General features: G+C 35.1%; 2 protein-coding genes across 3 annotated transcripts in view; both read right to left on the reverse strand.

Moving 5' to 3' along the window:
• The window catches only part of Tenm1 (teneurin transmembrane protein 1), a 741,978-nt gene that overhangs the window by 517,544 nt on the left and 197,151 nt on the right, over positions 1–27,283 (reverse strand). The window lies entirely within an intron of this gene.
• On the reverse strand, positions 7,926–10,110 carry LOC124971738 (E3 ubiquitin-protein ligase Mdm2-like). Its single transcript, XM_047535397.1, has one exon. The coding sequence runs from the start codon at positions 9,545–9,547 to the stop codon at positions 8,132–8,134; it is 1,416 nt and encodes a 471-aa protein (XP_047391353.1). The 5' UTR covers positions 9,548–10,110; the 3' UTR covers positions 7,926–8,131.

The following is a 27,283-nucleotide window of genomic DNA, read 5'->3' on the forward strand; positions in this document are numbered from 1 at the left end:
TCATTGAAGGCCAAATTTGAGTCTTATGTCCCTTCATATTCTCTATAGCACTTAGCACAACTATAGACCCATACTGTAAAAACTATTTAACTCGTAAACCTACAAATTCCAGAAATGTTTTGTGTAAATACCTGGTTTGGTTTGGATTAACATCAGAGATGAGCATACTTAAATAGAACTTAGAAGGTGGATACAATATTACACCGTATGATCCAAAATCATTCAAATCCAATGCCATCTCATGGTTCATAGGTTGTCTAAATACTCATAACTTCTTAACTTGTAGCCCCAGAATTAAACTCTCCCCTGAAAAATGGGCTTGAATATTCAACTGACTACTCAGCATTTCCACTTGGTTATCCAAAATATATCTCAAATTTGGTATGTTCAAAATCACATTCCTGATTTCCACCCCTTTCCAAAACCACTCCTTTCCCAGTCTTTTCTATTTTGATAGACAGTCAGTCAGTTCTTCTATTTGTTCAAGTCAAATAAAAGCAAAGTTATCCCGGGCTCCTATTTTTATTTTTTTAATTCATTATTTCTTTTTAGTTATACATATCAGCAGAATCCATTTTGATATAATTATACAAGCATGGACTCCTGTTTTTTTAATCTCATAGGCAATCCATCTATAAATCCTGTTAGTGCTACCTTTGAAATATATCCAGAATCCAACCATACTTTTCCACATTCTCATTACCACATTGGTTTAAGCCATCATTTCCCACCAGGATTATTATGACAGTCTTCTATGCGATTTCATTTATTTATTGATTTTGTGGTGCTTGGGATCAAACCCAGGGTCTCCTGCATACTAGATACTTGTATACTACCATTGAGCTACACCCCCCAATCCATGACATTCCCCTAATTGGACATCTGCTAACACCATTACTCCCTGATGGCACATTCTTCACACTGCAATAGAATGAAAGTTTTAAAATACAAGCCATTCACGCCTCTCCTTTGCTCAGAAACAGCAAGAATATCCTATTTCCTTCTAAACAAAAGTCAAAATCCTTTCAATGGTCTACAAGGGCCCTAGCCTAACCTCTCCAACTTCATTCCATTATATCTTCCCCCTACATCATGTACTGCAGCTACACTAACCTTACTGATTCTGAAAACATTAGGCATGTTTCTACCTCAGGGCTTTTGCAACCTCCCATTGAAAAACCACCCAAATGTGCTACTGCTAATCCTTATTTGTTTATTATCTGCCACATTTAAAATGTAAGCTCCATGGGGGTAGGCTTTATCTTTCCTATTCATTGTTAATTCTCTTAGAAAAGAAAAATGTCTGGCATACAGTAGAGACTTAACATATTTTGAATGAGTGAACAAACAACTGTTGAATACTCTCAAAAGGGCCTAGGAAGATTGTGTAAATGAATAAACTGTAGTTTCTGCTCCCCCCACCCCTGCCACCGCAAGGAACTCACAGCCTAATGCAAGCAATTAAAAAACAACTCTGAAGAATGGAGGAACTTTAGATTATGTAGAAGGAAATGAGAGGGAAGGGGTATGAAAGATGGTGGACTGAGAGAGACATCATTTCCCTATGCACATGTATGATTACATGAATGGTATGAATCTACATTGTGTACAACCATAGAAACGAAATGATGTACCCCATTTGTGTACAATGAATCAAAATGCAGTCTGTAAAAAATAAATAAATAATTTTTAAAAAGAAAAAAAACCATCTCTGGCACAAAGGAGATTGAAAAGACTCTTTGTGAAACTAATAAAGTAGTGCTTGAGCATCAAAGAGTAATGTATTAAGGACTTCATTTGGTTTAGTTTCCTCTTCACCAACACTGTTACCACAACCACTGAAATGCCCTTGAGCACATACTTTGAGTTATCAGGTTAACTTTATTCTCTTTCTTCTTAGGTTCCCAGAGCATGTTCTTCAGAAGACAGTTATCTGAATTTTAGACCTTGATTTTGCTATAAACAGTGCAACATGAGAAACATACCAACAGCAGGATTTCATAGATGTATTTTTGCAGCCAAGGATTGGAACTTTCTCCCAGAAAAGGAGGTATCAATAAAATTCATCTAAAGTCATTTCAACCAACATACACCTTTTTTGTTCATTAAAGAAAAAGAGTTTAACAATGGAGGGTGGAGAGTTATTTTCCACATAGGGCCATTGACAATGCAAAAATATCAGTCAAGGATCTTATAACTAAAAAAAGCTTAATAAAATGTTTTGTTACAATATAGAAATTAATAAATGTCATTTTCCATTTCTTCACTTATTCTTTCAAGTTTCTGATTCACATAGATCAGGATTATGATGAAAATAATGTAAGACTGGCCAGAATAACACTCCTCTTTAAGCCTAAGTTGATTACAAATCTACTTTTTTTTTTTTTTTGGTACTTGTAGATGGACAGCATGACTTTATTGTGTGTTTATTTTTATGTGGTGCTAAGGGTCAAACCCAGTGCCTTACACATGCTAGGCAAGTGCTCTGCCACTGAGCTACAGCCCCAATCCCTACATTTATGTTAATGCCACTCAAAACTAATAAGTTAAACTTAAAAATGAAGCAAATCTAATTTCTAATGCCTAATTTTGTGTTTTGACAGCTATAATTTATTGTGTTAAAATTTTTATGTATGGAAACCTAGACATTCTCTTTTCTCTCAGTATGTTTACTTACATCCTCTATGAGAGAGAGAGAGAAAATGACAGAGAGAGAGACAGAGAGAGAGAGAAAGAGCTTAATTTAGCTATGACTGATCATTTTCAAATTTCTAATTGTAGCCATTCCCAAGCACAAATCAGTAAGGAATGTCACACCTATTCAAGGTTATCCAGTGTCTTTGGAAGCAATCTTTCTTTAAACAAACAAACAAACAAAAAACCCTGTTAAAAAATTCCTAACGCCTCCACAACTTTTTTTTGATACCAGGAATTGAACTCAGGGGCACTTAGACACTGAACCACATCCCCAGCCCTATTTTGTATTTTTTTTAGAGATACGTTGTCACTGAGTTGCTTAGGGCCTTGCTAAGTTGCTGAGGCTGGCTTTGAACTTACCATCCTCCTGTCTCAGCCTCAGCCTCCTGAGTCACTGGGATTATGGGCATGTGCCACCATGACTGGCAACCCCCTCCAAAATTTTTCAACTTAAAATTTGTGTTAGTGGACCCAGATGATCAGGAGAACATTCTCTATCTTTAGGCACAGAGAGAAGGGCACAGAGTTCTGGATGCCTGGGGCTTTCAAAGTATTTAATTGTGATATTTATCAAAGCCTTGAGAAGCAGAGTCTGAATTCACTGGTATCTAGTACATTTTTGAAAATAAATAAATAATACTTTTAAAAAGATTAGTATTTTAAATCTAGCAAAGTTTGAAAGTAAAATAATTTTGAAAAGATGTTGTTCCAGATATTCTACAGTAAGGGGCAAGCCCAGTGTGGTGGTGTGGGTCTGTAATGTCAGAAACTTGGGAGAATGGCCAAGGTCTTTGCAAATTCAAGACTAGTCTTGGCAACTTAAAGAGACACTGTCTAAAAAGATAAAAGTTCCAGGTAAAAAGTAGTCTAATAACTGCTTAACTGACTTTTCCATTCAGTGCCCAACACGGCACCCTGAAAGTCCAATGTCAAATAAATGTTATTCAGACATCATGATGATACTGTCAACTCATAGAAAAACCAAATGTACATATCATACTAATCTCATTTTAACAATTTTTAAATTTCTCTATTATTTCAATATTGATAAATTTTTAAACAAAGCAAATGAGCATTGTAAAGCACATGATCTTATGGAACAGTGAAAAACAAAGAAGTCAATTATCTTTGCTACTGCAGCAGATCCATTCAGACAGTTCACATAGGATAAATTCAAATGTCACTACCTGTGGTTTGCCCTTGTGTTTTGACTTTATACTTGTTAACAAGATGAAATCCAAGAGACTTCAGAAGAGAACTGGGATGTTTCCCTCCTCACCTGAGTCCACTGACACAAAATTTAAGATCATGGAGGTATTTATGCTCATGAGACAACTTGGTATGTGGAAATCATTGGCCTTAGATTGACGGATTTATTACAATAAAAGCAACAGCAGCAGCAGAGGCAGCAGCTAACTTGTACAGCAGTCACCAGGCATGAAGCACTATTGTAGTGTGTTTCATATATTAACTCCTTTAATTCTTATAGTACCCTATGAGGTAGATGCTGTTTTAATCCCCATTTAATGGATAAAGAAAACCATGGAACAGAGCAGTTACATGACTTGCTAAAGTCCCACAGGTAGTAAGCTACAAAGCTGAGATTTCAATTCTTATAATTTATCTCCAATTGTCAGGCTTTTAACCAGTTCCATGTTGTCTTTCAGAGGAACATCTGGTAGAATGATCCTACGTAAATAACCTCTCCTCTCTCAAAGCATTGTTTCTAAATGTAAAATAAGGAGATTGAATTAACTCAAAGAAATCTTGCAGCTCTGGAATTCTATGACTGCATATGAAATTGAAGAGACATTCAGATTGATATGATAAAAAAAGTGGTGAGTGTATGAAAGGCTATGTTACATTATCTAACACTACCCCTCTTCTCCCCTCCTCTGCCTATTTCTCCCCAACCCTCTCATCTATACTCCAATCTACCACAAAGTAGTTGATGTAAAATATTGCTTTTGTATCCATAGGTCTGTGTGTATACATGTATGCGTGCACCTCACTTCCCTATCCTATTATTTTCTTGGTATTTCTCATTCTTAATACATATATTTCCCCCTCAAAATGGAACCCTGTTGCTTGTTTACCTTTAACACAGAAAAGCCTATCCCACACATAGCATCTGCTTTTAAGTTGGTGCCTTCACCAAAAAGTCTCACTTCACTTCAGAAAAACAAAAATTTTTAAAAAGATACATACAACAGTGCCTAAGGAGAGCAAGCCTTCATAGCACAATGGGAGACAGTACTCTTTGAAAATATTACAATACTTTTTCTTCAATAAAGACCTTCTACCTTACTGCAGATTTACAGATTCAGAAAATGCTGAATTTATGAAACTCTTAAAAGGAATGTGAAATCCTGACCAATTCCCTATCTTTGTTTTTCTTAAGGAAATACTTATGGAGTGAACTGCAAGGACGGAGTAGGCTACAAATGTAACACAATCACTTGATTCTTTACAAAAATGAAGGAGAAATCTCCCTTAGAATCCTCCTACCAGCCTATAAGGGTAACTGTTGTCATTCTGGCCCATTTCCTTCTAGTCATACTATACACACAAATTTTTTCATGTTGCTTCCTTCATTCTAGATTTTTAGATCTTTTTACATGTTTCTACACAATTTCTACAACCATCATTTTAATGGTTTTGCAGAGTGAATATTCCATATTTTACATGTATATTCCCTCACTGAGATATTTACATTCCTCCCTCCCCATTTATATCAAAACTGAAGCCATATAAAGATACCATGAACATCTTATTTTCTTAGGGTAGATTCTAAGAAGTTGAATTAATGAGCCAAAAGGTTTGAACATTTTTGTGGCTTTGGGGATTATAATGATATACACTGGCATTAGCAATGTGTGTGAACAATTTCCTTTCATTGTACCCTTGCCAACTTTAAGTTTTACTTTTAATGTCTCTTTAAAATAAGTAAATTAATGGCAACTTCTTTTAGTTTGCATTTCCTTGATTATAAATGAGGCTGAATATTTTTTCTGAATGTTTGCTAGTTCTATTTCCTCTTGTGAACTATTTACAATTTTTACATATTATTCTATTTGGAATCTTAAGGAATTTTTTAAAAATTAAATTGTATTGATGTTATGTAACAAATTAACCCTTTACCTAGAGTATTTGCTGAAAGTTTCATAGTCTGTTCTTTGGAACTTTAATTTTTGTTCCTTTTTGATGAACATTAATTAAAGCCAAACAAAGCACTAGTGTCATTTTCCTCATGCAGTTGTCCAGTTCTTTTGGTGTTGCATGGAGGCAACCTAACATTTTGGTAAATAAAGAGAGAAATAAATCACCAGTTTTTAGAATACAGATTGAGAATTTTATGTTCTGAATATGGGTCTTCTTTTCCAGAAAACGGTGTCTTTGAAGTAGACTGCTTTTGGGGCCCATAGGTATTTTTTCACATTCAAGACTTTGAAATTATTTAATGCATCTGGTTCACATGTATTTGTTTAAAGTAATTGTTTTATTAGCATTTTAAAAATCTAACAATGAAAGGATAGAAAATCCCTCCTGGAAAAATATGCCTCCAAAACAGATTTGACTCATTTGTGAGAATAGCTGCAGTCAATATCCTCATGGTACCCTGGCAGGCTCTTTAGGCCACTTTTTAATCTAACTTTTAATAAATGGTTCATTTGGAAATCAATAAATAATGCACACATATTAAACCTAACACTTTAGAAATGACTACATTAGTAATCCACATACATATAAAATGACTCCATTTACAGGCTGGAATATTAAGTAAATAGCATTCATTCCATACATACACCCTAAACATACCATTTATAACCTTATTACTACCAACTTTTCTCAGAAAGGATGGATTTTTCTTAGTCCATCCTTTGTTCCTTAGTCAAAATACAGTACATTCCAAATTAATAAATTCATCATTTTTGAGAACTGGCAACATATTGATTTCTTTAGGTATTTGTTTCCTACTTAGATATGTATTGATGAATAAGTCATAGGGTTGTTATTGCTTTTGTTTTTGAAACCAACAGTGTATCTTAGTACATGCCTATGCAAAATTATCCTTTGGTTCTATTCTAAACTTACAGTCCAGTTGATTTTACTGTCTTCACCTGAGTATGTACATTATCATACATTGGAGAAAAGTACCGGGATCTTGAGTCAAGGTGGTCATTTTCACAATTTTGCTGAAGAATGTTATTTAGTTATAATCAAGAAATTAATCTACATAGTCTGAAGGATCATTTTAGAACGCCATGTTCTGACCCATACTTGAAGAAAAATGATGCACAAGTTTTGGATAATTCAGAGAGAAGTTACATTTTCCAGTTAGTTTTCTTTTTCCTCCTTTTTCCCCCCCATAGATTGATCCCAGGGATGATTTATCACTGAGGTACATCCCTGGTCCTTTTTATTTTTTATTTTGAAACAGGGTCTTGCTAAGTTGCTAAGGCTGGCCTTGAACTGGAATTTCCTGCTTCAGCTTCCCAAATTGCTGGTATTATAAGTATACACCAATGTGCCCAGCTCCAGCTTATTTTAAAAAGAACAATTCCATCTATCAAATTTCTGAATTTATCTTTCTGAATTTACTGGATCCTAAAACTGGCCTTAAGCCAGAAGTTAAAACCTAGGGAACTATCAAGAACCATGTAACCTAGCCCAAGAAGATGCTTAAACAGACCAAGAAGGTGCTTCAAAGTGTCTCAGAATCGTTTTTCAACTTACAAGAAACAACAGATTCCATGAAATCCTGAAATCAGGTGTGGAAAAAAGCCTGTACATGCCTGATTATTCCAGGACAATTTTACATTTTACAAGAGAGCCTTAAAAAGTTCTGTTTTGAATATAAATAATGGCTACCATTCACACCACATATTCTTTACTATATATTTAAAAAGAAGAGTAATTTTTGGAATAAAAAGTATATTTTTAATTAAATAGCACCAAATATAACAACCAACTTATGAAAGAATAGGAAAACTAAAATTGGAGAGTTTCAGATTATCTCAAATTAAATATTAAATCATTTACATATATTTTTCTCTTTACATGAATGGTACTAAATCAATTTAACTGTTTACATTTAACTGTTTTACTTATTTTTAAACAAAAGAAAATCAGATACTTCTTACATAAGAAAAAGTACAAATTATATAGACTATGAGGAGTAAGGGTAAAGGATGAGGTATATATCCAATGCAAATTATATTAAAATCCAAATGCAAAACATAAACATAAGTGAAATTTTCCTAAAAGAAAGAATATATTCACTAATTTTTTTCCCAAGTAGGTAAATCACACTACAAAGAAATCTACAGGGAGATACTTCCCTTCATACATGTAAGCAAAAATAAAATTCAGGTTATCTAAATTTTTAGAGTTACAGTTAGAAATGTATAATGCTACTTTAAAGAAAAGACAGCTAGTTGAAGTAAGTTAGCACAATCATTTGAATTGGTTGTCTGCACACTGGACAGGGCTTATTCCTTTTTTTCAGTTTCTTTGCACATGTGAAACATGACATAAGATGTCCTGTTTTGCCATGAACAATGCAACCATTTTTAGGTCGACCTTGGCATATCACACAAGGTTCAATGGCATTATGGAGAAAACTGGATTCCATACTTTCTTCTGTGTCTTTTGTTTCTTCCCTCTCAAACCGTCTGACATCGTTTTGGGTGCCACAAATAATGCTACTGGAAGTTGATGGGTGAGAATATTCCTTGCTTTCTTGTGATTGGGAGGTTCGTGGGAATTTATAACCATTTTGTTCAACACAAGACTCTTTGGAATCATTCACTGTAAAATTTTTACCATCAGGTACATCAAAGTTCTCTTCTGCTTGTGTTGCATTTTCCAGTTTGTTTTTTTCAGGGATTTCCACTTTATCTTTCCCTTTATCTTCAGGAAGCCAGTTCTCACAAAGGCCAGGATTCATTTCATTGCGTGAAGTAAATTTCCAATAGTCAGCTAAGGAAATTTCAGAATCTTCTTCAAATGAATTTGTATCACTATCCACTGCCTGATGCACAGTAACTAGACTTTCCTCATCATCTTCTTCTGACAGTTCCTGTTCTTCTTCACTAAGGTTATAATCTTCTGAATCAAGAGATTCAACTTCAAATTCTACACTAAATTGATCTGAAACTGAGTCCTGATCCAAAAAATCACCTGAATGTTCACTCACACCACCATCATGATCTGGATGTGAGGGAGTCTCTGTCAATTCAGTGGTACTGCTTCTTTCACAGGGAGCAAGGCTTTCATCTGAGGAAAGGGAAATACTATCAGATTTGTGGCGCTTTCTCTGTCCTTCACCAGATAATTCATCTGAATTTTCTTCTGTCTCACTAATTGTTCTCCTTCTAGATGAGATACATGGGCTAGAAACCAAACTGGAAGATGAAGGCTTCTCTTCCTGTGGCGCTTGCACAGGGTCTTTCTGATCACTCAAGGTGTCACCATCAAGGTGACATCTGCTCTCACTGGTAGATGTGCTGGAATTTGATGGTTCCCGCGGATTGACTATTACCAAGTTTCTGTAAATCATTGCATATATTTTCCTATGTTCTTTCACAGAGAAGCTTGGCACTCCGAACAAATCTCCTAGAAGATCATTTGAACAATATACCATATGCTGTTCCTTCTCATCATACAATCGTTTAGTCATAATATACTGGCCCAGATAAAATATAATCTCTTTCATAGTATAAGTGTCTTTTTGTGCACCAACAGACTTCAACAACTTCAAAAACAATGGCTTTGGTGTAAACAGGGTGTCCAGTTCCGAAGCTGGAGTCTGTGAGGTGTTTGTGGCCTCATCAGTAGAAAGAGACATGTTGGTACTGATTAACCGCGTGGATCAGTTGAGAAAACGTACCTCACGTCTGAGACTACAGGTGTCCGTCTCCAATCGCCAGGGAATAGAGCTGCTCCTCACCGCACGGGTTTTTTCAGCCTTTGGGGGTGGGGGGCTCGTTCACCGCGCTCGTTTTCCCTCACGGGATGTGCGGAAGTCCGACGCCTTGGACCTCAGCTACCACTCCATTCGCAGGTTCCAAGTCACCGGGCGCTCGAACTAAGTCCGGAGAGAAAGGAGGCTCCTGGCGGCGGAAGCGGCAGGACCTCAGCAGAGGGTTCAGAGCCGCCCCTCAAACTCGGTTTGCAACTCTGTCTTCTAGTCACACAGAGTCGCACACGCCCCCTCAAGAGCCGTGGTCCGCGGTGCGCTGAAGTCACCAAAGAGCCCAGGTGACCAATACGCCAGGGTCCGCCGTGCGGTGGGGTCCGGGCTGTGTCGGGGTAACCAATGCGCCAGGGCTCACGGTGCGCCGAGGTCACCAATGCGCCGGGGTCACCAATGCGCCGGGGTCACCAATGCGCCAGAGCCTGGGATGCGCCGGGGTCCGCGGTGCGCTGAAGTCACCAAAGCGCCCAGGTCACCAACGTGCCGGGGTCCGTTATGCGCTGGGGTACGTTGTGCGCCGCGGTCCGCTGTGCGCCGAGGTTACCAATTCACAGAGGTGTGCGGTGCGCCTAAGCCCGCGGTGCGCCCTACTCCGCAAAGTCCGGGGTGAGCGTTCCCTACCGGTCCGCGGGGAGCGCGCCGGAAGCTACGGCCCATCCGGGCGTTTGCGCGCGCGCCGGGCCCTGCCTGCTCAGGCCATTTTGAAAGAGAAAAGTGGAATTTGCCTAATTCCGCAACTAAACAGTGAAGGTCTCGCAAGTTTTTCTGTAAACTACTGACTTTTCTGGTTGCTTGTGTCTATTTTTTCTCTTTGTTTTTGTTAAAACCTGAAAATTTTTAATGGACAATACTGCATCACATGAGACAAGTGTAAAGAGGGAAAGAATCAGTGAATTGGGAAGCTGACAGAGATACTAGACTCCATAAACTCTAACCCATTATTTCGGACACTGAAAAATTATTCTAACTATTTTTGAAGTTGTACCTCTGCCAGCTCTCTCTTTCTCTCTCTCTCTACACACACACACACACACACACACACGTGTTTGCACAAAGTTCTTAGGGACTGGCACTATACATATTATGATTTTTGAGCACTGAGTACTTCCTACTATGCCATTAAATAAATGGCAAGAGCTTACTGCATTCCAAAATGAGGGCCCAGAATCTCATTAAGGAAGAGTTTTTTTTTTGTTGGTTTTTTTTTTGGTAATTGTGTAAAACCTAGCACATTTCTATCCCTTAGTAATTCACAAATAATAAAATATCTTTGAATTACAGTGACATCTATCTCCATCACGCCATCTCTTTTGGAACTCTAACAGCCTCCTAAAGTAATTTTAAATTATCTTTCTCTTATTACTTCTCAATATCCTTTGTGGTGGATTATGTAGATCATCTAAACACTTAATAAAGGGAACAATCTTCAAGAAAATTGAAGGTAACTCAATATATAAAAGCTTTTTTACTCTTTAGAGAAGAACAATAGCTGCTTATTTCCCCAAGTAAACAATCATATTCAATTCATTTTTCATACAATGAAATCCATTGGGGTTTTGTAAATTCATAGTAATTTTAGCATTAACATACTTATCCAAAATGTAGCATCAAATTTAATACAGCATCTTGAAAAGTAATGGGCTTTAAATATGGTATTATATAACCAGAGATATCACTTTCTTCCACAGTTTACCAACAGCAAGTATTAATCAAAGCTCTCTATTGCCATCCATCTTCAGCCTTAGTTTAGCACTTGATCAGTGACCCTTTCAAGTTGCATGTATGAACATTGGAAGCATGATTTTTACTGCTTACTATTGGAATTTCATTTTCAATTATGCTAAAGATTAGATTGAAAAGGGGATGTTGAAACATGCTACAAAGATATGGACCCTCTAGTAACTTAACTGCAGAGGTGGATACAGGGGTTGATGATGATTCATGGGATTTGCAGTAAGTTGTTTACTGCTATGGGCAAATGATAACTATGTCAAAGGTGGCAGGCTAATACTAGCAAAAGTCCTATATGAGTCCTAAAATGTAGGTTCTAGCTTTACAACAAGGTAGTGAGTCTCCACAGGAGTAACACAGGGGAAATACCAAATATCATTAATCCCATGAACCTCACATAGGTATTATGGCTGGCACATGAAAATAATATTGAACATACTAACAAGCAAGTACCAGAGTAAACCCTAGCATAAATTAAAATTTTCAACTTTAATAAACATTATTATTGCTAATAATATTTATAGTATTTAATATTGTAATTAGTTAATATTAATAATTCAGAAGTTTTGCCAGAAGTCAAAGGACTGGAAAGAAGTTCCAGGTATTCTTTTAAGCATCTTACCTGTCACATTTCATGCTTAAAATTTCATAATGAGATAGGTTTCCTCATTTTACAGGTCAGGAAACCAAGGCACAGAGAGATTAAGTAATTTCACCAAGGTCACACAGCCAGTGGATCCAGCTAGAATTCAAATTCAACATGTCCAGCTCCAGAGACTGAACTCAATCTCTTTGCCATAAGAGAGTCATTGAGTTTCTGAAATAAGATTCAAAGGAAGCAGGTGGAATCAGAGTGAGCAACTCAGCCATGACTTTCATTCAGATGAATCTTAGAATGAGACCAGATAGCTTATTCAAGGTACCAAAGCTAAGATGTTTTCCATCTCACTTATGTGACAAATGGAATAAGCTTCTTGGACAAGGATGTCATAAAGATGCCCAGGAAAGAAAATCTATATTTGATTTCATTTACATGACTGCAAGGTTATAAAGTCCGTTTGCAATAAAATTTTCCCTGCCTACCATACATTGCACATAGACTGGATGAACAGATGAAAGAGGGATAGAATTGACTTGGTGTCATTGGGTCAATGTGTGATCAGTTTGATGCCTATCTCTGTACCATTTCTGGCCACAAGCTAGGTTTCCTCAACCTCCCTACCAACAAATGGTTAGTTAAGAACACACAGGAAGGAACTGTAATTTTTGCCATTGTGATTACCTCTTTTAACATGTAAGTTTTCACTTTCCCCTACTGGGAGTAATACAATGGAGTTGCAAATGTGTTGCTATCTTAGAAAGGAGAGTCAGCATAATGTAGTAGAATAGGCACTCAACTTGGAGTCTGGAATTCTGAGTTTGGGAAGGTTAAATGCCCTTCCTCCCTCAGTGTGCTGGAAGATGACTCTAATAACAGAAAACATATGAAAGTACCATGTAAACTATACTATAATTTATACAGTTATGAATGATTTTTCCAACTACAAATATGTAGGACAAGTAGGCTAGCTATTGTCTTGAGGAAATACTATTCAGGAAGTCAATTTTTTATGTCAGATATTATGACCATACTAGAATAACTAAGCACCAGATCAAATTATGATTTTGTTGTTGGTTTGCTTACTATGTCTTTCTCTAATCATTTTTATTAAGGTATACTTTTTATAACACACAATTTACCACTTTTAGGTATCAGATTAAATGATATAGTGTTTGTTTACAGTTATGAGTGCATTACTATCAGTCAGTTTTAAAACTTTGAATCACCCTAAAAAGAATCCTAACCTCCATTAGGCAATCATTCCTAACATGCCTTAACCTCAATCCCTGACAATCACTTATATGCTTTCTGTGTCTATGGATTTGCCTATTCTGAACACTTTCTATAAATGGAATCATACAATATGTCGTCTTTTGCACCTGGCTTCTTTTACAGAGTTTTCATTTTCTTCTTCAGGTTCATCTGTGTTGTATATTATACCAGTATTGTCCTTTTTATTTCTTAGTATAATCCTTTTTACATTTTCTGTTATTCTGCCTTTCTCTTTTGCCTTCTAGGACTCACATTATGCATCTGTCAGCATGTTTGATGTTCTCATATATGAGAACATCATATGTGAGGTTCTGTTCATTTTTCTTTAATCCTGGTCCTTTTTCTTTCTGTTCTTTAGATTGAATAATTTCTATAGATCAGTCTTAAAGTTAATTGATTGCTTCTTTTGCCATCTTGAATATACTGTTGAGTCCCTCCAGTGAAGTTTTCATTTAAATTCTTGTGCTTTTCAGTCATGCAGTTTGCTGCTGTTTCTTTTCATAATTTCTGCTTCCTTTTCAAAAAATTACTAGACTGTTCATTTTGTAATATTTTTCATTAAGTCTTAATGATTCACTTTACAATTTTTTTATGGTTTGGGGCTGGAGTTTCTTCAAATGTCTCATGTGCTGAAGGCTTGGTACACAATATGGCAATGTTCAGAGGTGGGACTTTGGAGAAGTGATTGGATCATGAGGGCTCCAACTTCATCAGTGAATTAATTCATCCATAGCTGAATGGACAATTGGAAGGTTGTAGAAACTGTAGGAGGTGGGAACTAGTTGAAGGGAGTGCATCCTTAGTGACTTGTCCTTGGGAAATACTTCTTGTTCCCAATCCTTTCCCCTTGTTCTGTTTCCCAGATACCATGAGGTAAACAGTTTCCTCCACCATACCCTTCCACCATGATGTTCTGCCTCACCACAGGCCCAGAAGTAATGCAGTCAGCTTACCATGGATTGAAACAACTGAAATAGTGAGCCAGTGAAGGGATGGGGAAGGGGCGACATAATGTGGAATGAATTATGTGCATATATAAATATACCACAAGGAATTTCACCTTTATGTGTAAGTAAAAAGAACCAATCAAATATAAATAAATAGATGAGCAAAAGGAGGTCTAGTAGAGTACAGGAAGGACAACAGTGAAAGGGGAGGGAAAGGAGGGGATCATGAACTGAAATTGAATTCCATGCATGTGTGAGTTTGTTGGGATGAACCCAACTACCATGCATAACAATAAAGCTCTAATTTTCAAAAAGTCATGCAAATAATGCTAAGGAGCAATATTGGATAATGGAGAAATTTATATGATATAGTGTTGGTGAAAATATTAAAAACAATATGTACAGGATGATTCCATTTTTATGAATGAACCAAAACAAAACTAAGCATCTATATTCATAGAAAGAAAAAACACCCTGCTGTGAATGAGAAATAACAAGGGAACATGATATTCTCTAATTGCAAGGGAATTGTGGTTAGATCTGATTTTTTTTCCTTTTGGTACCAGGGATTTAACCCAGGGAAGCTTAACCATTGAGCCACATCCCCAGCCCTTTTTTATATTTTATTTTGAGACAGGATCTCACTGAGTTTCTTAGGGCCTCACTAAGTTGATGAGGCTAGCTTTGAACTTGTGATCCTCCTGCCTCAGTGTACTGAGCCACTGAGATGACTGGCATGCACCACTGCACCTGGCCTTTATTTTCTTATTTTTGCTTGTCTGTATGTTCTTAAATACCCATGTACACGTTTTGCAATAAGAAATAAATGATGGGCTGGGGAGATAGCTCAGCTGGTAGAGTGCCTGCCTCGCAAGCACAAGGCCCTTAGTTCAATCCCCAGTACCAAAAAAAAAAAAAAGAAAGAAAGAAATGATGATTTTTTAAGTTATTTTTCTCAATTATGTCAATTTTCTGTTGAAGATTGTATATCTTAGATAATATATAGAAAATCTGGACTTTTCTCCTCTGAAGTTTATTGTAATTTTGTTTATTTACTAACTTTGTTAAGTGAAATCTTCAGACTGTGTCACACTATTGTGTGTGACTGCTAATATCTTTGGTCAGTTTTTCAGTTATATTCTTTTTTAAAGATTATTTCCTCAGGATCACCCCTATGACCTAGTAGCTCTGTGATCTGTCATGCACTACTCAGAGGTTGTACGTAATCACCTTGAACCTATAAGAGTTGTATCCTCTGCCAGTGAATCTGTGTGTGGGAAAGTGAATTCATTCAAGATTCATGTCATTTTCAACACCTTTCACTTTTTGTTACACCTTTCACTTTCCACTGGGAAAATATCATCCCTATGCACTATCTCAGGTATATGGCTAGCTTGGGTCTTTTTGGGTCTCTGTTGTCCACAGCACACAGGCACAGTCTTAACTAGGAATGTCTTTCATAACCACAAACACAACCATAGGTTATCAGAAATGTTGGTTCGCTCCACTAGCCTATCTCTGAGATTGCCACTTCTACCAACATTGCCACTGAACATGGGTATCATGTAACATTTCATATCAAGTGAATGATATTCACTGTGTCGGTGAAGCAACAGTCCTTACAGCCTATCTAACAATGGCAGAACCTTGGCATGGGACGTGGGGTGCATAAGCAGCCACAGTCCAAAACAATATAGAGTCCCATTTTTATTACCCAAAATCCAAAAGTTTATTCAAGTATAATTGATTCTTGGATTGCTGTAAGCTTTTGGTTGACTTCCAAGGTGCTTAAAAGGGTTCATTTTGTCAATTTTTTGAGTTTTATATTTATTTTGGGGAAAATGCATTTGCAGAGCTCCTCAATAGACCACAATCAGAAATTCTGCCCAAATGACTCATTTTATTAACAGGATTTTATTAAAATGTTATACATTAAGAATTTTTTTGCTAGAATTTTAAAGACAATGCAATAAAAATAATGCAAAATGTTTCATTAATAACTTCATATTAATTATACTTTGATTTAATATTTTGAATATATTAGATTATATAAAATACAATATTGGAACTAATTTCACATTGTTTTATTTCTAACCCAAGTTTTCAATTCTGCATATATTTCAAATAAATTGATGAACATGCATTAAAATAGGCTGGAAATAATAATCTAGAGCTTAAATATCCTTTATATATTTCCTATATATATGGAAATGTTGTTCAAATGCTCTAATCATTTACCCCTTCCCTTTCTCAAAAGTATAGAACTTGAGAAACAATAACTATTTCAAAAGTTACTATAAGTGGTATGTTTGATTCTCAATTTAAGTTTTTATATATTATCCACCTTATAAGAAATACTAGATACAGTATCCTGAAAAAAATGATCCATTTCGTCCACAGAAAAGTTTCAAGAAAAAAAAAAGAGGGAAGGGAAATATAGGACATATCAATAAATTGTGATGTGTGCATTTTATTCAGATATTATTTGACCAAAGATATAAAAATATTTATGAGATATCTAAGAAATTTAGAATTGAACAGATATCTGATACTTTAAATTTTTTCATAAAAAATCAGATATGGCATTGTACTTAGGGTAAAGATAGTTTTTTAAAAATATTTTTAGTTGTAGATGGATAAAATACCTTTCTTTTGTGCCAAAAATATGCAATGGAGAAAAGATAGCCTCTTCAACAAATGGTGCTGGGAAAATTGGAAATCCATATGCAACAGAATGAAACTAAACCCATATCTCTCACTGTGCACGAAACTAAACTCAAAATGGATTAAGGACCTCGGAATCAGACCGGAGACCCTGCAGATTATAGAAGAAAAAGTAGGTCCAGATCTTCAACATGTCGGCTTAGGACCAGACTTCCTTAACAGGACTCCCATAGCACAAGAAATAAAAGCAAGAATCAATAACTGGGATAGATTCAAACTAAAAAGCTTTCTCTCAGCAAAGGAAACTATCAGCAATGCGAAGAAAGAGGCTACAGAGTGGGAGAAAATCTTTGCCAATCATACTTTAGATAGAGCACTAATCTCCAGAATCTATAAAGAACTCAAAAAACTCAACACCAAGAATACAAATAACCCAATCGACAAATGGACTAAGGAAATGAACAGACACTTCACAGAAGAAGATCTATAAGCAATCAACAAACATATGGAAAAATGTTCAACATCTCTAGTAATAAGAGAAATGCAAATCAAAACCACCCTAAGATTCCATCTCACCCCAATTAGAATGGCGATTATCAAGAATACAAGCAACAACAGGTGTTGGCGAGGATGTGGGGAAAAAGGTACACTCATACATTGCTGGTGGGGCTGCAAATTAGTGCAGCCACTCTGGAAAGCAGTGTGGAGATTCCTTAGAAAACTTGGAATGGAACCACCATTTGACCCAGCTATCCCACTCCTTGGCCTATACCCAAAGGACTTACAATCAGCATACTACAGAGATACAGCCACATCAATGTTCATAGCTGCTCAATTCACAATAGCCAGAGTGTGGAACCAACCTTAGTGCCCTTCAATTGATGAATGGATAAAAAAACTGTGGTATATATATACAATGGAATATTACTCAGCCTAAAGAATGATAAAATTATGGCATTTGCAGGAAAATGGATGAAATTGGAGAATATCATGCTAAGTGAGATAAGCCAATCTCAAAAAACCAAAGGAAGAATGATCTCGCTGATAATGATGACACATAATGGGGCATGGGAGGGGTTAGTTTTAGGGTTAGAGTGAGGGTTAGGGAGGGGGGCAAGAATGGGGGAAGGAAGGACTGTATAGAGGGAAAAGAGGGGTAGGAGGGGTGGGGGGAAGGGAAAAAATAACAGAATGAATCAAACAACATTACCCTATGTAAATTTATGATTACACAAATGGTATGCTTTTACTCCATGTACAAACAGAGAAACAACATGTATCCCACTTGTTTACAATAAAACAAATACCTTTCTTTTATTTATTTATTTTTATGTGGTGCTGATAATCAAACCCAGTGCCTCACACATGTTAGGCTCTACCACTGAGCCACAACCCCAGCCCCAAGATAGTTTTTAGATCTTGTGAACATATACTAAAATTTTATGGATGAGAGTATATGATATTTGGAATTACTTTAAAATCCATGGAGGAAAAATAAGGAATTGGATAGCATATAGATAGATGAAGCAAAAGTGTCCATGGGTTGAAAATCACTGAAGCTATGTTTTGGTTCAGTGTTGGGTTCATTTAATCATGTACTTTACTTTTGTATAGTTTTAAGATTTTAGATAATAAAATGTTAAAATACTTTTGGATAGTTTGTTTTTGTTTTGTTTTCTTTTGTTTTGTACCAGGGGTTGAACCACTGATCCACATCCCCAACTCTTTTGATTTATTTATTTATTTTTTGAGACAGGGTCTCACTAGATTGCTCAGGGCCTCACTAAGTTGGTGGGACTGGCTTTGAACCTGTGATCCTCCTGCCTCAGCCTCTCAAACTACTGGGATTACAGGTGTGCACCACCATGCCTGGCTGGAGAGTTTTTAATGATGTCAGATAAAAGTAGAATATAATTTGAAATGAAAAAAAAAAGTCAGAATTAATGATGAAAAATTTTTAATACTAGTTTCATGGGAAGAGGGGATAATTTTCTATTAAATTTTCTGTAGTGAACCTCTATTCATTTGTCATCCAAAAAACTGCACTCCTTACACACAGATGCAGATTTGTTACTAATTATTTGAAAAAATTAAAAGACTGAAAATAAAGAAACACACCAGAATACTAATGGCACTTATCTTTCCATTGTGTGATTACAAATAATTTTTCCTTCTATTTTATTCATTCTCTACATTGAGGATGTATTATTTTTTCATCATAAAATAGAGATGATAAGGTTTGGGTGAAATTTAGAAATATTTTTCCTTTCTTCCCTTCTTATCCATGTTCATATAGATGTGTACCTTTTCTCGAAGCATATATTAACAATACCTCACACTTTGCAAAGCACTTTAGACTTTCTCAAACTTTTAATGTTCACAAATAGTATTATAATTTATATGTGTGACACCTCTCTTACATAGCATGTCAGGAGGATAGTATTACTCCCACTTTCAGATGAAAAAAAAACAGAGGATCAGATATTTGCCAAAGGTCACATAGCTAGATGGTGGCAAAACTTGGACAAGAACCCAGGATTCATTACTCCTCATCTGGTACTCTTCACTATATATGATACCTCCCATGAAAAGTATGGAACTCAACATACTATTCATTTATCATATAACTAACTTTGCCCAATTGAATTCAAGTTCCTTACATCAATTAAATGTACTATCCATTTTACTTAACTACAACCAAGAGCCCTGTGCAGGAAAGAAGCACTCAGATGAAATAACAGAGAGGAAGCAGTAGAATTTTGTGACATATGGCATGCTTGCTGGTGAAATCAAAGGTATGTTTCATGCCAGCTTTTTGTCTGTAAAGTGTCTTTCATTTCACTAAGAGGTATACCCCATGCCAGGAAATGCATAACCTCCTAGCCCTTTCTTTTGAAACCTGAACCCATGAAAGCATATACTTGGCATGACTTGATAGAACATTGAATGCAATATGTGTGACCCATTTGTGGGTACAAACTATCCAGATTATCTACTGCAGAGGACTGTAAGTTGTCTTCTGGATTCCCAATCAGTCCAGAAAAATACAAATGTGTCTTAGGTTTATCCCTGGCTAGGAAATAAGATTTTTTTTTTAATTTCAGAGAATGAAAATAACCCATGGAAAAGAAAACAAAAGCTAAAATGAGAAGCAATCAAGTGCACTAGAAGTATAAGGCAAAAGGAATTGTAGAATATATTTGTCCTATTTTCCCTAGGGAGTTATAAAATGTCCAAATAGACCCTAGTTTAGGCCAAAAGATCTAATCTTTGGAAGTCGGTCTACCTCTTGTGGATCAGGGAAGGGAGATGTTGGAGAGCAGGGCACCAATGTACATTTGAAGAAGACATCTCTGTAGATTTTTAAGAACACATAGTTTTAACTTCAGTGCTATAATATCTATGAATATGCCACAATGAAACCCACTACTCTATATGATTATTATATAACAATAAATTTTTTAAAAAGTCTTTAATACCAGTGCAATAGAAACTCTCAGGGAAAATACCCACTTAGAATGAAGTAGGGGGAGCACTGTGTGAGATGGGAGGCTTTTACAAAAACATAGCTGCCAATTTCAATAACTTGGTCCTCCAGCCGGTATGGTTGATCATCTTCATTTAGTAACCTAGTCTTAAATGACAATATTCCTTACTGGGATTTTGGTTGGTAATGAGGGAAGAAATATCTGAGTTCATTGTAAGTGTGGATTTAACTGGCTAAAGGGAGAGGTATGAGTCCTTAAACCTTTCTACTACAAAAGAATGAGGTGCAATCTAATGGAAAAAGCTTTTGGGTTGAGTAGGGAGCTGGGTTCTACTACAGAGTTCCTCTATTCATTGAATGTTGTGTTTCCTCATCTATAAAATTAGAATAACAATACCTATCTCACAATGTTGATGTGACAATTAGGAAATGCATATGCCATACATACTTTGAAGCAAAATTCTGAAGTACATATACTACTGAAGTATTAACAATGGTCAGATGGTAGAATACTCAGGTAGATTATTAGATGGTGGCACTAAGGGCAATTTTTTATTATTTTCTTTCTTCTTGCAATGAAAACATTCTAATATTATAATGAAAAGAAACAATATGTAATATTTTTAAATGACCTATATATTTCCAGTCTAATGTTGTTTACTCAATGAGCACTCACTTCCTCATTATTGGTTGCCATCACTGTTACCACTAACATCATCATCATCATTACCATCATCATCACTATTATTATTACTTGTGGGAAAATACAGGTTTAGAGAGGTTAAGTTACTTAAGTCCATAAACCTCAGAAGCAAGTAAAATGCCTAGCATACTTCTTGAAATGTTCACATGTATAGACCCATTTTATGAATCATCAGTAAGTTGATCTGATTGACAAAGTCACCAACCCAAATTTAACCAAAACATAATAGGCTATCTGTGAATCATACTGCTTAGAATGCAGCATAATTTTGACAGAAGGATACTTAATACAAGAAGTGATATTAAGATTTGAAGGAGACACGTAATCACCTCAAGTAAAGGACCAGGGCTGGAGTTGTAGCTCAGTGGTAGAACACTTGCTTAGCATGTATGAGGCACTGGGTTCAATTCTGAGCACCACATTAAAAAATAAATAAAATAAAGATACTGTGTTCATCTACAGCTAAAAAATATTTTTAAAAAGGACAAAATTTCCAATAAAAATTAAATAACCAACCATGCTCTCAGTAACAACTTACTGATTCTCAAAGGTTATAACCAGTAATCAGTAGGTAAAGTTTTCTCTGTAACCAACATCTTCCCTCTTTCTCAAACAGGCATGCACATGCTCACACACACACACACACACACACACACACACACAGGAAATCCCTTCCCATCACTCCTTCAGAATCACAGTGGCTTCTTGTTAATCACAAACTGAACAAATTTTCTACTATCGCACCTTTACTTCATCCCTACCCCATATCCATCTCCCTCCTTCATCAAAGGTTACTTGATCTGTCTCTGTCCCTTTCTCTCGTCTTTTCCAGATGTCTACCTGTCAACAACTTATTTGAAGTGATTAATGACTAATTGGAATTAAATGGGTTATCTCTCCCAGAAGAAGTTAATTTTTATAGAGGTCATCTGGAAATTCAGCATCTTTGTCTAAAGGTATTAATTTGTAGTTTGAAATGTTAGGCCCCATAGTAGACCATTAAGGGAGATATCTTGTCACTGGAGAGTACTTTCTTTTGTGCTCCCAAAGTCAAAGCGTTCCAGCAACTACTGATTTTATGGGGCTGAGTTCTTATTGGGCCTGATATTTTGACCCTCAGGGCAGAGAAAGGATTGGCCTAAATCTTTATGGAATGTCTTCTGTGGATTTAATTTTATGTGAGGAGAATTGAGCTCATCCCTAGATAGAAGCTAACAATGATGAATTTTTTCCCCTCCACAGACTAGAGGGAATCACTATTACATCGTTGGTAGCTTGAACATATGAATTAACACTGCTGAATAGTTTCAGAATTTGGAATTTCCTATGAATTTTAGTATTCATATTCTTAAATAAAATCCTTCTAATAGAATTCAGAGATACAAAACTGAGGTTTTTCCCCCTCTGCCTATGTTACATGAGTCCTGAAGTAGATCCAGGCTTCAAGTTACTGAAATTGGTATTTCTAAAATGTTGTTTTTCATTGTTTCTTCTTTTGTATTTATTTAAAATATCTAAAGTTAAAATCCCACAGAACTGACTCTTACCCTTATTTCTTCAATAAAGCATGTGAATTATAGTCAACATTCTGTCATCAAGAAATCCCTACTGATTAGGATTTCAGCCAATATCATAATAGATATTTCCAATGATGACCCTGAAGAACAGCATAAATTTGGAATAACTTCTGAAGATTCAAAGAAAGACTATAATTCATTAATTGTAGTTTTATATTTAAATGTAGTTTACTTACTTCTCATTCCTCAGAAGTGGTACAAAGCATATCATTTGATTAAGTAAGGCACCTGATTCTTCAATCATACCATGTTTTAAAAAAACTACCATCAAAAAAATTTAAAATAAGAAAAAAAAAAAAAACTACCATCAACATTTAGACCTTTGAATCACCCTCTAGGTTCATTATAACTTTATTTGATGAAGTGGTACTTTTAAATATTTACTCACAGGCAAGTGGGACTAACACATGGATGACATCCACTATGCTTAGTGATAAGTAGTCATTTATATCTCTGAGGTAATTTGACATCAGAATATGCATAGCTTGACAAATGTGGCAAGGACTATAATCATTTACAAACTACTTGTCACAGAAAAACGAACTGGGTGTGGACTATATTTTGGCAATGTTGTCAGTGTTTTATATGATATGTGGCTTGGACATGCAACTGTGCTTAATTTAAGAAAATATTATTAACACTAATTAGCCACATTTAATTTTTAAGGCAATGTAAATTTCATAATTTAAGGGGAAAATCCTAGAAACAATAGACATGATCTCTATGCAATGTAATTAACGTTTGGGAAGCAGTCACTGGGGCACGGCATAACGAGGTTAACAAATCAGTAGCACTGACATTTCTACACAACATCACAACTCAAATATTATTTTAAGAAGCAATAAAAATTTAAAGTGACACATCAAATGTATTGATCTGCAGCACCAGTTTGGAGGAGGGGAGGGAAATACAGTTATTAAAAGTTTGCAATCTCTATCTGACAGGATATAAGCTAGAAAGAATTGTATACGAGCTGAAATACAAGAGAACCTAAGGAGAGGCAGCCACTATTATTTATTTGAAATTATAATACTAATAATAGCCCTACTCAAAACCAGACATATCTTAAATAAAGAATTATTTCAGTTCTATCTCCTGTATTCCTTTTTCCTTGATCCTAAGACCTTTCAGTCAGTGAAAATGAAATATTAAGGTATGTGATTTCTTTGGTAAGGGCTAGCCCAATGATATCATATCATATATATTTGAACTATTTTCACAAATCTTTCTGAGTATGATGGTCAGGGTGACCTTTCTCTTATTAGAAAATGAAATAGAGTTGTCACTCCCATGTAATACTCAAATCTTCATGTTGAAGAAAAAGTTGAAAGATCCCTTAACTCTTTTAAGCATGGAGGCTGCTGCTTGGGGGTTTACTTGATCATACAACACTCTCTTTCAGATATCTTCTTATGAAATACTGGCCATCATTCCCTCTGAACAAAAGATAATATGTCCAACAACGTTAGAAGCAATCATATTGTTACAGCATCTACTTCATATAGATAATTCAGTATTTTAAAATGACTTTTCTATAGAACAAGAGTTTTCTCAATGGATATATCTCAGAACTCAGAATTTTCAGATGTAGGACTTCTTGAACTGCTATATTACTTTTTATTCTTCACTGGAATTAACTATACATCCCTTCCCCACCATTCCTTCACCACATTTTTCTCCTAGTCCTGAATTTCTTACAAATCCTTGATCTTGGGAGGCTTAAAGTTTTCCTATATTTCTGCTACAATATGCCTTAATATGCTCTCAAGCATTTTTTCTTTATCATGCCAAATTAAAAATCCCACAATATCAATAATAACCACCACCCTCAAATATACGAAGAAATCTAATAATAAGTTCATGATGAAAAAGTCTCTGTGGTTAGCAAAACAAAAAAAATGTGATTTTCTTCTTTTATGCTGTATTATAATCTCACTTTTATATTAAATAATACCAAATGCAGAGGAAAATTACATGTATGAAGATATAATCTCAGTGTTGTTTAAGAGAACTGAAAAACTGGAAAAATCCATTGGACCAAAGTATGGAAATAATTATATGCTATTTTACCCTCGTGATTGACTATTATGCCATCACTACAAGTGAAGGCAAGGAAAAATATGTAAAAACTTGAAAACATGTTTATGATATAATGTTCAGTAAAGAAAAATAAATATACCCTATAGTTTACAACTAAGTCAAAACAAATCTGTGCATTAAAAAGCACCAAATGGAAATGCATAAGAAAGGACCAAATGAAAATATATTACAATGATAGCAGTTAAGATTATAGAATGATGTATCACATATGTTGTCCAATATTTTGCCTTATGTGTGTGTGTGTGTGTGTGTGTGTGTGTGTATCGTTACAAACTTCTTTAGGTTTAAAAGGCAGTTTGGGATTGTCTTTAAATACACTTACTTAGTTTTTACTTAAGATTTCATACTTCCTAATACTTTTCTGTTTCATCCCCCATGACTTTAGAAAGACACATCTGAACCTTGAACTCTGCATTATTAAATCAAGCATTTTCATTAACATCAGATTCTTTGTTGCTCTTTGAACAGACTGAACTATTATTTTTTTTTACTTTTAAAATAATGTTACATATTTTTTTAGTTTTTATCTTTACTTTTCTTTCTTTTTTTTTCACAGGGGATTGAACCCAATGGTGCTTAACCACTGAGCCCCATCCCCAACACTTTTTGGGCTTTTGTTTGTGTTTTGAGACAGGATCTTGCTAAGTTGCTGAGGTGGCCTTGAAACTGTGATCTTCCTGATTTAGGTTTCTGAGTTGCTGGGAATACAGGCATGCACCACTATGCCAGGCCAATTTTATTTTTAATTGCCATATAATTGTACAAATTTATGGAGTACAATATCATGTTTTAATGTATACATATATATATCTATATCTATACATATATACACACACACACAATATGTATTGTAATGATCAAATCAGAGCAATTAGCATATTCCTTCCTTAAACATTTATCATTTCTTTGTGGTGAAATATTCAAAATTTTCTCTTTTAGCTAATTTGAAATATACATTATTATTAACTAATGTCACTCTAGTGTGCAACAGGATACCAAAGTGAACTAATGCATTTTATCAAAGTTAAAGATGGTTGCTATTCTTTACATCAAGTTTAACTGTTTTAAGATATTTGATTTCTTTTTATTGGTTAAAAAATACATTTCCTAGAATAAAATTTTATAGTAGTATGTATAGCACATACCCTTTTCTGGACAATTCTAGTATTTTGAGAGTGACAGATCAGTGGATTATAAAGGAGAGAGAAAAACAAGTATCTGGAGATTAAGAGCCACTGGCTCTAGAAAACAAAACAGAGAGATAAATAAAACAAATAATTTATAAAAAAATTATAAATTATTCAGAACTGATCAATTTATTTTTAACCACCACCAAATAAAGTGTAAAAATATCAGGAATTAAGGTGGAGGCATCACTATAGATCCTGTAAACTTTTATGAATAACTTTATAACAATAAATTCAGCATCATACATGAAATTGACACATTCCTTTAAAAATTGACAAAACTAACATAAAAAGCAATATAAACACCAGTTACCCAGATAGCTATTAAACCCATTGAATCTTTAATTTTCAAACTAAACCGAAAGGAGAATGTTTGACTTACATGGTTTTACTGGTGAATTCTACTGAACATTTATAAAACAAATGTTACCAATCTTACAGTATGTCAGATGAGAGAGAAGAAACTATGTGTAACACTTTTTACCAGGTCAGTATAAGCCCAATACTCAAATTTGACAGTGACACTATATGAAAAAAATATCAATATCTATCATAAATATAAACATAAGACAATATTATCAAATGTTATCATGCAACATATGAAAAAGGTAATAAATCACATCCAAATAGGGTTTACCCCAGGGATGCAAGGTTGGTACAACATTAAAAAAGCAAACAGTGTCACTCATACTACGGAGAGGATAAAAGAGAAAAATCATGATCACCTTGATAAGTACAAAAAAACACCTGAAAAAATTGAATACCCATTTGGGACAAAAAGAAACTTTTCAGCAAACTTGGAATAAAAGAGAACATTCTCAACCTGTAAAGTGCATCTATTTAAAAACTTATTGTTAATATTAGTCTTAATATTAAAAGACTGAAAAAAATTTTCCTAAGAAAAAGAAAAATAATATCTTGTTTAACTACTTCTATTCAATAGTGAATTAAAGGTCCTAGATCACACAATAAGTTCAGCAAGGGAACAAAAAGAATACAGATTTTTAAAGAGAGTAGTAAAAGTATTTGCAAATGACATGACTACCTATATAGGGAATCCTAAATTTTCAAAATTTAGCTACTAGATTCATTAAGTTAAATTTGGGAGTTTGGAGGATTCATGGTCAGTATTTGAAAGTTGATTTTATTTCTACATACTAATAAAAAACAAAACATTAAAATTAAAATGCCAATTATAATAGTAACAAAATTGTAAAATATTTAAGAAAAATCTTAACAAATATTTGTAAGACCTCTATTAAAATATAAAATACAACTAAGAGAAATTAAATGCAGAAACATACTATGTTCATTGATTGGAGGACTCAGCATTAAGTT

Source organism: Sciurus carolinensis, chromosome X (genome assembly GCF_902686445.1).
Source record: "Sciurus carolinensis chromosome X, mSciCar1.2, whole genome shotgun sequence".
NCBI lineage: Eukaryota > Metazoa > Chordata > Mammalia > Rodentia > Sciuridae > Sciurus > Sciurus carolinensis.

Bases quoted from the DNA above. Each gene is read 5' to 3' on its own strand.
- LOC124971738 (XM_047535397.1), bottom strand. From the start codon at position 9,547: ATGTCTCTTTCTACTGATGAGGCCACAAACACCTCACAGACTCCAGCT.